Genomic DNA, 15,296 nt, shown 5'->3' with positions numbered 1-15,296 from the left:
CCGGCTGACGCGTCATATGACGTCAGCCGCGCATGCGCGGATTGGAAGACTCCAACCCGCGCATGCGCGGATGACGTCATCGCGCATTTGCGCGAAACCCGCGCATGCGCGGGCCGGGATGCCCCTCAGCCGCCCCGCGAATGGATACTGCGGGGCGGCGGAAGGACAAAGAGTGCACGGGCATCGGGCCCGCTGCCCGTGATCGGTGCCCACCGATCGCGGGCCCATGGCACCCTTGGCACGGCCGTGGTACTGCCGTGCCAATCGGTGCCATGGTTTTAAAAATCGACAGTTTACGGCCGTTTTTACGAACGGCCAGACCAGGTGTGTTTGCCATTCGTAAAAACAGCCGTAAAGGGCTGGGAACTCGGCCCATCCATCAGCTGAGAATCGCTGCCGGCCGTAAAAAAACGGCGGCAGCGATTCGTATCGGGAGTTGGGCGTGGGGGGGGGGGGGAGAATAACGGGAGGGCGTCGGAACAGCGTGGCCGTAAAATTTTACGAGCCACGCTATTCTCCGCACCGTCGGGAGTGCGGAGAATCGCGCCCATAATAATTGAACGTAACAAATTTTGAATGAAACCGCAATCTTTCAAATATGATTACTGATTCATTATTTATAACTTAATCAAGGCTCATTATTTGTACAATCATCTGTTTCATGGCTGGTTACTCCCTTGATAGAGTAATTTGATTAATACATGTGCTTAATGCAGAAAATAAAATGACCTCTTTAGTTTTGGGTTGAGATCCTTATGGTTTCCTTGACCTTGTTAGTTATTGCTGGATACAACATAAAAATGGGCCAGTTAAATTAAAGTCTAGCCACCCAGACCTACTTACAGTTGGGAACATGATTTAGTGTCGCATTAGTGAGTAAGGGTCTATTGTAAAGTTAAAACTGAGATGTGGTCTAATGCAGTTTTTCACAGAAATGATCTTGTGTAATATAACCCATTGCAGAGTCTAATGTAACAATAGCTAAGATAGATCCCTATGAAATATAAACAGAGACATGGGCCGGAATTCTCTGGCCATTGCGGTTCAATTTTTCCGCCGGCAGTGTATCCCTCCCACCTGCGGGTTTGCTGGCTGCGTGGGGCGGCTTCAATGGGAAATCCCATTGACAAGCTGTGGGAGTATAGAATCCCGCCGCCAGCGAATAGTGTGCTGCCGAAAGAATCCAGACATGTAAGGCAGCAGTGCTAACCACTGTACCACTCTCCCATTTTCCAGTTAGGCCCCGGAGAGGGGAGCCAATCTGGGGATATTATCTTTTCATCTTGCCAGAGATGGCTGTCATTATCTGGGCATCCGGGAGGCCCATGATTGTCCATCGCTGCACAGATTAAATTATGCTGGTCTGGTGAGCAGAGTGAGATCCAACTTGGAGAAGTGGAATAACTTCCCACAGTCCTTGGCGGGCAGGATCCAGACTCTCCTCCCAAGGTTTTTATTTATTTTCCAGTGTCTTCCTATTTTGGTTCCTAAATCTTTTTCTGATAGGATTAAGAAGTTATTTGCCTCCTTCATTTGGGCGGGGAAGACCCCAAGAATCCGTAGGACTTTCCTTCCGAGGGAGCGGCAGTCAGGGAGTCTAGCATTATCCAAGTTGCCCTTGGTTAATGGGTGGCCAACATTGATAAGGTGCTGGAGTGGATGGGGGAGCCGGGCTCTATATGGGGACAGATGAAGGTGAGCTCTTGTGGAGGCTCTAGTTTAAGGGCTTTGGCAATGGCCTCACTCCCTTTCTCTCCCGTGAGGTGCTCTTCGAACCTGGTGGTGGTGTCCATTCTCAGGATATGGAGGCAATTTAGGCAGTATTATAAATTGGGCTCCATATCATTGCTAGCCCCATCAGTAACATCAAGTCTAGATGCAACGTTCAACGTGTGGGAGGGAAGGGGCCTTGAGAGGTTTGGGGATGTTTGTGGAGGAATGGTTTGGTAGTTTGGTGGAGCTCTCGATGAAGTTTCAACTTTCCAGGACGGACTCGTTCCATTAGCTCCAAATACATGGTTTTGTCCGAAAGACTTCTCCGACATTTCCCTCGGCTCCGCAACCCTCCTTGTTGAAAAGAATCCTATCACTAATAGGGTCTCGTGGTGGGTGTGGAAGTAGGGAGGCATTTCAGGTATCTATGGGCAAATCCTGTCTAGGGAGCTAGCCCCACTGCATGGGGTGCGAGAAAAATGGGAGGGGGAACTTGGACCTACTTTAGAACATAGAACATAGAACAGTACAGCACAGAACAGGCCCTTCGGCCCTCAATGTTGTGCCGAGCCATGATCACCCTACTCAACCCACGTATCCACCCTATACCCGTAACCCAACAACCCCCCCCCTTAACCTTACTTTTATTAGGACACTACGGGCAATTTATCATGGCCAATCCACCTAACCCGCACATCTTTGGACTGTGGGAGGAAACCGGAGCACCCGGAGGAAACCCACGCACACAGGGGGAGGACGTGCAGACTCCACACAGACAGTGACCCAGCCGGGAATCGAACCTGGGACCCTGGAGCTGTGAAGCATTTATGCTAACCACCATGCTACCCTGCTGCCCCTTTAGATGAGGATATTTGGCATGAGGCCCTTTGCAGGATAAACTCCACAACCTGTGCACGAACTCAGTCAAATTCAGCTCAAGGTGGTACATAGGGCTCACCTTTTTGATACATAAATTTTAGAGTATCCAATTAATTTTTTTTCCAATGAAGGGGCAATTTAGCGTGGCCAATCCACCTACCCAGCACATCTTTGGGTTGTGGGGGCAAAACCCACGTAAACATGGTGCCGTGAGGCAGCAGTGCTAACCCACTGCACCACTGTGCTGCCCCCTTAGAGCTCTCCAAACTAAGGCCAGGATGAGTGGTTTCAGGAGTGCAGTTCCCGAGGGCCAGCTAGCCACACTTCTATGTTCTGGTCATGTCCCCAGCTGGTACGTTTTTAGGTCTCCTTCTTGCGCACCGTGTTAGCAATTCCTAACTGATCTGGAGCCTTGTCTTTCAGTGGCCATTTTCGGGGTATTGGACTTGCCGGGGGTGAAGGTGGATGTCCACGTCTTTGTCTTATTGATAGCTCAGAGGTGAGTTGTGCTGGGATGGAGATCTCCTAATCCGCCCAGTGCCTCGGTCTGCTTGGGTGATTTCATGGAATTTTTACATCTGGAGAAGGTCAAGTACACTGCCAGGGGGTTGATTGAGGGGTCCTACCCGAGGTGGCAGCTATTAATTTCTTACTTTAAAGAACTAGTCACCATCAGCTGCTAGGAGAGGGGGGGGGGGGCTAGTTCTTATTGCTGGGGAAAGGGTGTTTCTTTCTTGGGTGGATTTATATGGTTGGTTTAAGACATGCTGTGGTGGGGCTATAAAACACAGGCCAGAGTATAACTAATGTAAACATAGATGTGGTCTGGCATAAAATAAGAAGACTTGAAACTTTGAATGCGAGCGAATGCGAGTCTTTGCAGGTAATTAAGTCTTTACAGGTCCAGGCGGAGCGACTGGAGAGAGTGATAATCACAGGTTAAAGAGGTGTGAATTGTCTCAAGCCAGGACAGTTGGTAGGACTTTGCAAACCCTGGCCAGATGGTGGGGGGTGAATGTAATGAGACATGAATCCCAGGTCCCGGTTGAGGGCGTACTCATGCTTGCGGAACCTGGCTATACGTTTCTGCTCGGCGATTCTGCGTTGTTGTGCATCCTGAAGGATGTCTGTTACATTCCTCCTCGTCTGAGCAGATCCTGTGTATACGGAGGGCTTGTCCATAGGGGATGGCTTCTTTAATGTGTTTCAGGTGGAAGCTAGAGAAGTGGAGCATCATGAGGTTCTGCATTGGCGAGACCACGTAGATGCTGTGACAATGGATGAACAGACATCGCGCAAAAATCGGCAGACAGGAATGTTCCGTTCCAGTCGGGGAACACTTCAGCAGTCAAGGGCATTCAGCTTCTGATCTTCGGGTAAGCGTTCTCTAAGGCGGCCTTCAGGACGCGCGACAACACAGAATCGCCAAGCAAAAACTGATAGCCAAGTTCCGCACATGAGTACGGCCTCAACCGGGACCTTGGATTCATGTCTCATTATATTCACCCCACATCATCTGGCCGGGGGTTGTAAAATCCTACCAACTATCCGAGCTTGAGACAATTCACACCTCTTTAACCTGTGAATATCCCTCTCTCCAGTCGCTCCGTCTGGACCTCTGAAGACTTTATTCCTGCAAAGACTCACATTCAAAGTATTATCTTGCATCATTGACTTTGTCTATATATGTAGTTGTGGAACCCATCTCTTCATTCGCCTGAGGAAGGAGCTGCGCTGCGAAAGCTAGTGTTTGAAACAAACCTGTTGGACTTTAACCTGATATTTTCAGGCTTCTTACTGAGCCCAGCCCAGTCCAACGCCGGCATCTCCACATCATGGCGTAAATTAAACAGAGAAATTACTAATTAATTTAAACTTAAAAGGTCCAAGTTTACTATCAGCAGAGACATGTTGCACAAGGGCACAGTGGTTAGCACTGTTGTCTCACAGCATCAGGGACCTGGGTTCAATTCTGGCCTTCGGTGACTGTGTGGAGTTTGTATGTTCTCCCTGTGTCTGTGCGAGTTTTGTCCGGGTGCTCCGGATCCCTTCCACATTCCAAAAATGTGCAGGTGGATTGGCCATGCTAATTTGCCTCTTAGTGTTGAAACATAATAATAATAATCTTTATTATTGTCACAAGTGGGCTTACATTAACACTGCAATGAAGTTACTGTGAAAATCCCCTAGACACCACATTCCGGCGCCTGTTCGGGTACAGAGAGGGAGAATTCAGAATGTCCAATTCACCTAACAGCATGCTTTCGGGACTTGTGGGAGGAAACCGGAGCAACCGGAGAAAACCCACGCAGCATGTGCAGCATGTGGGAGAATGTGGAGGCTCCGTACAAACGGTGACCCAAGCCGGGAATTGAACCTGGGACCCAGGTGTTGTGAAGCAACTGTGCTAACCACTGTGTTACTGTGCCACCCTTACGCAAGTTAGGTGGGATAAGGTGGGGGATTGGGCCTAGGTAGAGTGCTCTTTCGGAGGGTTGGTGCAGACTCGATGGGCCAAATGGCTTCCTTCTGCACTGTAGGAATTGTATGATAAAAATGTTTGCAGATTATCTTAAATCTGTCCATGCTCTGGTTCTTGCCAGTTGGAACAATTTCTCCCCAACCACTCTATGGGATCTCTTATTTTATCTTCTAATAAGAGTTGATAGTCCGGTTGATTGGAGGTGCCCAAAGTACAACTTTATTGATAATTATTCACTTGCATGCACTTGAAAAGAACTGAATCAAAATTTAGAAATGAAATATCAAACAATACGTACAAGGGTCAAAGACATGGTTAAACAAAAAACATTAAGCATAAAAGCATGAAGAAATCACAAACAAATAGATAATTCAAAAATTTAGGAAGGCAGAAATTCAGGAACAAAACCACGCCCACGAGCTCCTACTTTTAAGAGAATCCTTTTCTATGGTCTAATCCCTCATTTACTCTCATTGGCTTCTAATTCTCAGCTGAGACATCCTGATTTGTTCAAGATGTTTGTTACTTAGAGCATGATTTATTAATCAACCATTGGTCGTTACTTAAGATTTACTGATGTCAGGGCAGCACGGTGGCGCAGTGGGTTAGCCCTGCTGCCTCACGGCGCTGAGGTCCCAGATTCGATCCCGGCTCTGGATCACTGTCCGTGTGGAGTTTGCACATTCTCCCCGTGTTTGCGTGGGTTTCGCCCCCACAACCCAAAGATGTGCAGGTTAGGTGGCTTGGCCACGCTAAATTGCCCCTTAATTGGAAAAAATGAATTGGGTACTCTAAATTTATTTTAAAAAAAGATTTACTGATGCCTATCAAAGTTAGTCCAGGCCAGTCTCATGAGAATAAATTTCCTACACCACTGCTGGCCACAGACCTTAATGTAACTAATTAATTGATGCATTTTTATTACCAAGTGCACTGAATGCAATAGTCTTTTCATTTTATGAAACATTCCCTGATACATAAGTGAGACATTCATTGAAACAATGTCTGTATTTCTGCAGACATGACCCTAAAGTTCAATAGTTTATTCATCATCTGAAACAATTACTATCTTTTTGCGGTTATGGCCTTTTGAATAATTCTATTCTTTAGCTATGTACTCAATCAGTACCTAGAGACATCAAATAAATCAATAATCTATCACACTCTATGAAAACTCTTCATGACTTCAAATGAATTTCATCTTCATCATCTAACATTTCTCCCAGGTGGTCTCTCCGATGAGGTGCAGCTTCATTGTGTCATTGCTGATGTACTTGTCCCGCTCCAACAAGGGGATTAGATCTGCAAACTCGGCATTGCCCGAGTGTGGGACCTCAAGGGCCGTCACATCACCCACAAACCACACACTGTTGTCACATCGATAAATCAGAATGCTCAGTTTGTGAGAATGTGTCTTGCCAGCCGGATCACGGTTGTTCACCGAGGCAGAGCGAGTTGAAAAGTCATTGTCTTGACAAACTTCATCAAAACCCATGCGATAGATATAATTGTTCCTTCGCCGCTTAGCTGAGATACTTTGACCTTTTGGGAAAAAGGTAACATGCCATTGAGTCGTCAGTTTGAAATGGGTGGTTGAGAACGATGTCGCCATCAAAATTTTACTCATTTGCTGATATCCTGTGATGTCCCAGAGGTGGCTACAACGTCCTGACGTATATAGTCTCATGGTAAATGGGATGGTGGTGATATCATGGCGCTGGCTGATGGCATCCATGGGCAAAAGATGCACTTGGTAGACCAGCAAGCTCTCCTGGTGCAGGTAGGTAGATATTGCCCCTGGGGCTTGGAGATCAAACAGTTTCTCTGGGGGCATCATAGGATAGTGAATGTGTTGCAGCATTTCCTCAGTATGGGCAGGATGCAGGGACAGCCAACTCACCAGGGCTTGGAAAAGGACCACTTCATCTTCCACCACCAGGTCAGATCTTTGGAGGAGAGCAGAGAGTTGGTGAGGTTCCATCGATATCCAGTCTGGGGACTCTATGATGGTGTCAATGTTCCAGGTTGTGAAACTGAGGCATTTCTCTTCCAGTTGGGTTAGGCCAGTCAGCTTGGCATATCTCTGCCATGTGATGGCGCAGTTGGAGGAGCCCGGGGCAGCCACATTGGCCAACATAAACTGTTGGCAGCTTTCTCTCAGCTCCTGGACGTTGTACTTTTCTGACAGAAGGTGAAGGGGAAGCACATTGACAGTGCTGAGGGTGACACTCCCACTGTAGAGATACCTCAGGAAATCCTGGAAGTGATCCAGGCACTCCTCTTCCTCAGTGAGGTGGACAGTCTGGTCTTTAGCATCCGACCAACGCTCAGTGTCCAGCAGGGTCCTGAAGACGTCGCTACGCACGACCAGGATGAACTTGTGGGCGTTCAGTGTGAGCTTTTTGTTCACAATCAGTTTGATGTCGCTGAAATCCTCCTTGTTGAACAGGGCAGAGAAGGTATTAACAAGGCTGGTCTGGTGATCGAGACTCTCTAATGGCCCAGTGATATCCATCATCTGTCAGCGAAGTTCAACAATAACTAAATAAGAGGAAGGAGGCAATAGGCCGGGATAATAGTTACCAATGGAGAGCAGAATGTGACTAACGGAGCCCCCTCATCCCAGCCTTCAGCCAGGGATCTGTACTGGGGTCTCAGACACCCTCACCCCAGCCTTCAGCCAGGGATCTGTACTGGGGACTCAGACACCCTCACCCTAGCCTTCAGCCAGGGATCTGGACTGGGGTCTCAAACACCCTCACCCCAGTCTTCAGCCAGGGATCTGTACTGGGGTCTCAGACACCCTCTGCCCAGCCTTCAGCCAGGGATCTGTACTGGGGTCTCAGACACCCTCACCCCAACCTTCGGCGAGGGATCTGTACTGGGGTCTCAGATTGGATTGGATTTATTTATTGTCACGTGTACTGAGGTACAGTGAAAAGTATTTTTCTGCGCACAGCGCAAACAGATAATTTAGTACATGAAAAGAAAATATGTAATAGGGCAACACAAGTACACAATGTAAATACATAGACACGGGCATCGGGTGAAGCAGACAGGAGTGTAGTATTAATCAGATCAGTCCATAAGAGGGTCATCTAGGAGTCTGGTAACAGCGGGGAAATTTTTGAATTTGTTAGTGCGTTAGACTTTTGTATCTCCTGCCCGATGGAAGAAGTTGGAAGAGCGAGTAAGCTGGGTCGGAGGGGTCTTTGATTATGCTGCCCGCTTTCCCCAGGCAGCGGGAGGTGTAGATGGAGTCAATGGATGGGAGGCAGGTTCGTGTGATGGACTGGGCGGTGTTCACGACTCTCTGAAGTTTCTTGCGGTCCTGGGGCAAGCAATTGCCATACCAGGCTGTGATGCAGCCAGATAGGATGCTTTCTATGGTGCATCTGTAAAAGTTGGTAAGAGTCAATGTGAACATGCCGAATTTCCATAGTTTCCTGAGGCAGTATAGGCGCTGTTGTGCTTTCCTGGTGGTGGAGGCATCGTGGGTGGGGCAGGACAGATTTTTGGTGAAATGCACACCTAAGAATTTGAAGCTGTCAACCATCTCCACCTCGGCCCCATTGATGAAGACAGGGGTGTGCACGATACTTTGCTTCCTGAAGTCAATGACCAGCTCTTTAGTTTTGCTGGTATTGAGGGAGAGATTATTGTCATTACACCACTCCACTAGGTCCTCTATCTCCGTCCTCAGGAGGGAATTCGAGATCCGACCCACTACGGTTGTGTTGTCAACAAACTTGTAGATGGAGTTGGAGTCAAATTTTCCACACAGTCATGTGCGTGTGTACAGGGAGTATAGTAGGGGACTAAGTACGCAGCCTTGCGGGGCCCTGTTATTGAGGACCATTGTGGAGGAGGTGTTGTTGTTTATCCTTACTGATTGTGGTCTATGGCTCAGAAAGTCGAGGATCCAGTTGCAGAGTGAGGCACCAAGTCCTAGGTTTTGAAACTTTGGTATGAGATTGGCTGGGATTATGGTGTGGAAGGCTCCAGGGATGAGTGTAGGGCCTGGGAGATGGCATCTGCTGTGAACTGGTTGTGGCGCTTTGCGAATTGCAGTGGATCTAGGCATTCTGGGAGTGTGGAGATGATGTGCCTCATGACTATTTATTAACAAGTTGGGTGAAAGACTAAACAAGCCATAGAGTTAGGTTTGCCGATGACACCAAGAGGTGGTGAGATAAATAATCTAGATGGGGTCAGAAGATTGAAGAAAGTTACAAAGGGGCATTGTGACAGGTTAAGTTATTGGACCAAAAGTTAGGAGACAGAACTCCATTCTGAATGGTGGGAAGCTTGGAGTGGTTGAGCAGAAAAATGTCAGGATTCAAACCTACTTAACAGACAGAAAAATAACTTGAAAGATGACGTATTATTGGCCTTTACCTGGAGGAAGCCTGAATACAAATGGTTTTATCTTGTGCTTCGGTGATAAGAGGTCAGAGTTTTATGTTGCTCGGATGGGTGGCTGCCTGGAAGTGTTTGCAATTGTGTTTGAATATGCTGCTTATAAACACACTGAATAGTTACCCTATCGCTATTTATTTTTCACAGGTCAGCAGCTCCTTGCGAAAGCTCTGCAGCGGTTGTTCTCCCTGAGGGAGCACATGTGAAGCGCCAGCCCTCACCCTCAGTACCCACCCTCCCCGGCAGCGCATTCGGCTGCCCATTAGTTGGCCAGGTCTCTTCTGGAAGTGTGTTTTGTGCCTGACACACAAAGAAATCTGGTCCCGCTCCCTCTGGCGGACTTCTTAAAAAATTGACTCATGGAATGTGGTCATCGCTCACTGGACCAGCATTTATTGAAATGAGTTGCTCAGGCATTTAAGAGTCACCCACATGTGGGCCAAGCCAGGAAAAGATGGTAGATTTCCTTTGAGAAAGGACATCAATGAACCAAACATGGAAAAAAGGAGCAGGAGGAGGCCATTCAGCCCTTCGAGCCTGCTCTGCCATCCATTACAATCATGGCTGATCATCCAACTCAGTAACCCATTCCCGTCTTCCACCCATAGCCTTGGATCCCCTTAACCCGCAAGAGCTACATCTAACTCCTTCTTGAACACACACAATGTTTTAGCCTCAACTGCTTCCTGTGGTAGCGAATTCCACAGGCGTGCAGTACTCTGGGTGAAGAAATTTCTCCTCATCTGTCCTAAATGGTCTACTCTGTATCCTTAGACTGTGACCCTTGGTTCTGGACTCTCCCACCATTGGCAACATCCTTCCTGCACTGACCATGTCTAAGAACATAAGATATAGGGGCAGAATTAGGCCATTTACCCATTGGGTCATCTCCGCCATTCGATCATGGCTGATATGTTTCTCATCCCCAATCTCCTGTATTCTCCTCGTAATCCCTGATCCACTTATTAATCAAGAACCTATCTACCTTTGTCTTGAAGACACACAGCCTTCTTCAGCAATGAGTTCCACATACTCACCACCCTCTGGTTGAAGAAATTCCTCAATATCTGAGTTTTCAAGGATCGTCCCTTCAGTCTGAGGCTGTGCCATTGGGTTCTTCTCTCTCCTACTCATGGAGACATCTTCTTCACGCCCACTCTATCTAGTTTCAATAAGGTCTCCCCTCATCCTTCTAAACACCATTGAGTACAGATCCAGAGTCTAGTCTTGTTAGAATTTATAGGTTTCTCTGAGATGTGCCAATCATTATTCTGAACTCCAGCGAATATAATTCAAGGCGACTAAATATCTCCTCATACATTAGTCCTGCTATCCCAGGAATCAGTTTGGAGAGCAGGAACATCCTTCCTCAGATGAGGAGATCAAACGGCACACAATATTCCAGATGTGGCCTCACCAAGGTCCTGTAGAAGTAGGCGTCCCTGCTCCAATCCTCGACTCCTCTCACTGTAAAGGCCAGAATACCATTTGCCTTCTTTATCACCTGTCGTACCTGCATGCTTAGCTGCAGGTGTTCGAGGACACCAGGTCTCGTTGCATATTCTTCTCTTAATTTATAGCCATTCAGATAATAATCTACCTTCTTGTCTTTGCCACCAAAGTGGATAACTTCACATTTATCCACAATATGCTGCATCTGCCGTGCATTTGCCCACTCACTCAGCCTGTCCAAATCACACTGAAGCATCTCTGCATCCTCCTCAAGGCTCACCACCAACCCCACCCCCCCCCTCCGCCCACCCAGCTTTGTGTCATCTGCAAATTTAGAGATATTACATTTAGTTCCCAAATTGAAATCATGAATATTTCTTGTGAATAGCTGAGGTCCTAGCACCGATCCCTGCGGTACCCAATTAGAAAAATGATGCATTTATTCCTAATCTATTTGGAAGAAGACCTGTTTATTCTTACCCTTTGTTTCCTGTCTGCCAACCAGTTTTCTATCCATCTCAATGCACTACCCCCAATTCCATCCGTTTTAATCTTACACGCTAATCTCTTATGTGGGTCTTAAGCCTTCTGAAACTCCAAGTAAACCACACCTACTGGCTCCCCCCTCATCAACTTTACTTGAAGAATTCCAATCATTTATCAAACATGATTTGCCTTTGATAAATCCATGCTGACTCTATCCAATCCCGCCACGATTTCTAAGTTCTCTGCTATAAAATCTTTGATAATGGATTCTAGAATTTCCCCCCTAATGGATTCTAGAATTTTCCCCACTACCGACGCCAGGCTGACTGGTCTATCTCTAACCTCCACCCCCCCCCCCCCTTATAAATAGTGGGGTTACATTATCTACCCTCCAATCTGCAGGAACAGAGTTTATAGAATCCTAGAAGATGACCACCAATACATCCACTATTTCTAAGGCCAGTTCTTTAAGTACTTTGGGATGCAGATTAGCAGGCCTGGGGATTTCAGAGCCTTCAATCCCATCACTTTCCCCAACACCATTTCTCTACCAATATTGATCCCCTTCAGTTCCTCCCTCTCACTTAACTCTGTGTTCCCCAACATTTCTGGTCTGTCATCTGTGTCCTTCTTTATGAAGACAGAACCAAAGTATGTATTTAATTGGTGAACCATTTCTTTGTTCCCCATTATAAATTCCCCAGTTTCTGACTGTCTTCACCAATCCTTTTCTCTTCACATACCTATAGATACTTCTAGGGAGTTGTTATATTGCCCGCAAGCTTACTTTTGTACTCTATTTTCCTCTTTAAAAAAAAATTATTTTGTTGTTATAAATTTAGAGTACTCAATTATGTTTTTTTCCAGTTAAGGGGCAATTTAGTGACCAATCCACCTCCCCTGCACATCTTTGGGATGTGGGGTTAAAACCCACGTAAACACGGGGAGAATGTGCTAACTCCACACGGACCGTGACCCAGGGCCGGGATTCAAACCTGGGTCTTCAGCATCATAGTCCCAGTGCTAACCACTGAGCCACCGTGCTGCCCTCTCTTTTCCCCTTCTTAATCAATTCCTGGGTACTCCTTTGCTGAAATGCTCCCAATTCTCATGGCTGTGATGTTTTCTGGCGAATGGAGATGTTTCTTCCCCGAATCTAATACCATCTCTAAATTCTCAAGTACGCCATGGATTGGCCACGTTTTCAGTTTTAGTTTTGCGTCAGACAGGAATAAACAATTGCCGTAGTTTACCCCAGTGCTCCTTCAATGTTTGCCATTGCCGGTGTCGGTGTCCCTTCAAATAATGTTTCCCAATCCATCATAGCCAACTTGTGACTCGTATCATCGTAGTTTCCTTTATTTAGATTTGGGAAGCGAGTCTCAGAATCAACTACGTCACTCATCAACTTGATAAATAATTCAAACATATTATGTTCGCTCATTGCCAAGGGTTCTCGCACAATTAAATCGGCAATTATTCATTTTGCATTGCACAATACCCAGTCAACGATGTTCCCCAGTTCAGGGTTCTCAAAATAAGGGCCGTGTCCCTCGGGTTGGTCGTGGGTGGGTGTTAGGAGGGTTGCAGAGCGATCGGTCACACTGTTCCTGCGGTGGTCCCAATAGCGGGGGACATGCCCAACAGCTGCTACCGGCTTTTACATCGAGAATGGCGGCTGCTGCCACTTAATTAATTTTTTAATACATTTCGAGTACCCAATTATTTTTTTTCCAATGAAGGGGCAATTTAGCGTGTCCAATCCACCTAACCTGCAGATCTTTGGGTTGTGGGGTTGAGACCCATGCAGACACGGGGAGAATGTGCAAACTCCACACGGACAGTGACCCGGGTCCAGGATCGAACCTGGGACCTCAGTGCCACAAGCAGCAGTGCTAACCACTGTGCCGCCGTGCCAAGGGGCTGGTTTAGAACAGGGCTAAATCGCTGGCTTTGAAAGCAGACCAAGGCAGGCCAGCAGCGCGTTTCAATTCCCGTACCAGCCTCCCCGAACAGGTGCCGGAATGTGGCGACTAGGGGCATTTCACAGTAACTTCATTTGAAGCCTACTTGTGACAATAAGCGATTTTCATTTTCATTTCATCCCGCTGCTGCTTTTTAAATGGAAATAAATGAGGATGTGCAGTCTTCCCGCCAGAAGTGGGAGCACAAGAGCATGTCATGCATCCTGCTCGTACACGTGACATCAAGCACCCTTCAGGTACGTGCTTTTGGTGCCAAATCATGCAGCAGTGTTGCTTCCATTTTCCAGCTGCTGGAAAGCAAGGTAAGTGAACTGTGATGAAGAATGCCTTTCTGAAAAGTAAGAGAGGGCCAAAGACTCAAATAAGCAGTTTACCTATCGGACTCGCAACAGTAACTACTGGAGAGAGCTACTCAGCAGAGTCCAGGGCAGGATAGAGCAGTGCTATGGGCTGGTTTAGCTCCGTGAGTTAGGCAGCTGGTTTGTGATGCAGAACAAGGCCAGCAGCGTGGGTTCAATTCCCGTACAAGCTTCCCGAACAGACGCCGGAATGTGGCGACTAGGGGCTTTTGACAGTAACTTCATACTTGTGACAATAAAAGGTTATTATTATTATCAGTGTTGGCTCTGTATAGAGATCCAGAGCCTTTGGTTAACAGCCTACAAAGAAGAAATGTAACTCAGGAACAAAGCAACCAAAGTCCTTTTGAGGTTGAGACCCCAGAGTCAGTTATTAGCTCAGTTGGCTAGACAGCTGCTTCGTGATGCAAAGCAAGGCCAACAGCGTAGGTTCAATTCCCGGGCGGCACGGTAGCACAAGTGGACAGCACTGTGGCTTCACAGAGCCAGGGTTCCAGGTTTGATTCCCGGCTTGGGTCACTGTCTGTGCAGAGTCTGCATGTTCTCCCCCTGTCTGCATGGGTTTCCTCCGGGTGCTCCGGTTTCCTCCCACAGTCCAAAGACGTGCAGGTTAGGTGGATTGGCCATGCTAAATTGCCCTTAGTGACCAAAAAGGTTAGATGGGGTTATTGGGTTACGGGGATAGGGGGGGAAGTGAGGGCTTAAGTGGGTCGGTGCAGACTCGAGGGGCCGAATGGCCTCCTTCTGCACTGTATGTTCTATATGTTCTATGTACCGGCTGAGGCTATCCATTAAGGCTCTGCCTTCTCAACCTTGCCACTCCTCTGAGGTGTGGTGATCCTAAAGTTAAATCGGCACCTGTTAGCTCTCCCTCTCAAAGGGGAAAGCAGCCTATAGTCATCTGGGACTTTGGTGACTGTACCTTTATTAACTTAGAGCTGACTTCAAATTAAAAAACTATGCTGGTGTAGCTGACCTGTAATACTACATTGAAAACACACCAAAGGCCCATGAGGCCGTCAGCATTCTGGTGCACAATCTACCAGGAGTAATCAGGGCTGAGTAAAACATGCATTTTGCCGCTATTGCCCTTCATGATGACCTACATGTGCGAGGTTGTATTTTCATAAAGGTGAAGACGGCACAAAGGAACTGGCTGAGCCTGCACCTGATATGCCCGTTGCCCTCTCCTCCTTTGAATCTGATTTAAATGAGATTGTGAGGACCAAGCAAGCTCCACTTTCACATTAAAGGTAAGTGAACGTGGCGTGCGTTGCAAAGGTTGGTCGGCATAGGTTGTGAAGGTTGGCTCGCGTGGGTCCTGAAGGTTGGCCGGTTAGCAAAGGTGGGCCCTGGGGAAAAAAGTTGGGGCGCGATTCGCCGCTGCCCACGACGGGTCGGAGAATAGCGGGAGGGCCTTCCCGACAATTTTCACAGCCTCCCGCTATTCTCCTCCCCCTCCGGCCGCCCCCCGACACGAATCGCTGCTCGCCATTTTTACGACGAACAGCGATTCTCCGC

The 15,296-nt window shown here is 47.5% G+C and overlaps 1 protein-coding gene across 1 annotated transcript; it reads right to left on the bottom strand.

Annotated features, from left to right (window-relative positions):
* Nucleotides 1–5,776: 5,776 nt before the first annotated feature.
* LOC119951301 (BTB/POZ domain-containing protein 17-like) lies at nucleotides 5,777–7,794 on the bottom strand. The gene has a single exon (XM_038774380.1). The coding sequence runs from the start codon at nucleotides 7,590–7,592 to the stop codon at nucleotides 6,285–6,287; it is 1,308 nt and encodes a 435-aa protein (XP_038630308.1). The 5' UTR covers nucleotides 7,593–7,794; the 3' UTR covers nucleotides 5,777–6,284.
* Between the last annotated feature and the right edge of the window lie 7,502 nt (nucleotides 7,795–15,296).

This window comes from Scyliorhinus canicula, chromosome 17 (assembly GCF_902713615.1).
Source record: "Scyliorhinus canicula chromosome 17, sScyCan1.1, whole genome shotgun sequence".
Classification (NCBI taxonomy): domain Eukaryota; kingdom Metazoa; phylum Chordata; class Chondrichthyes; order Carcharhiniformes; family Scyliorhinidae; genus Scyliorhinus; species Scyliorhinus canicula.
Note: the sequence above shows the minus strand (reverse complement) of the source record. Positions and strands in the feature narration are given on the sequence as shown.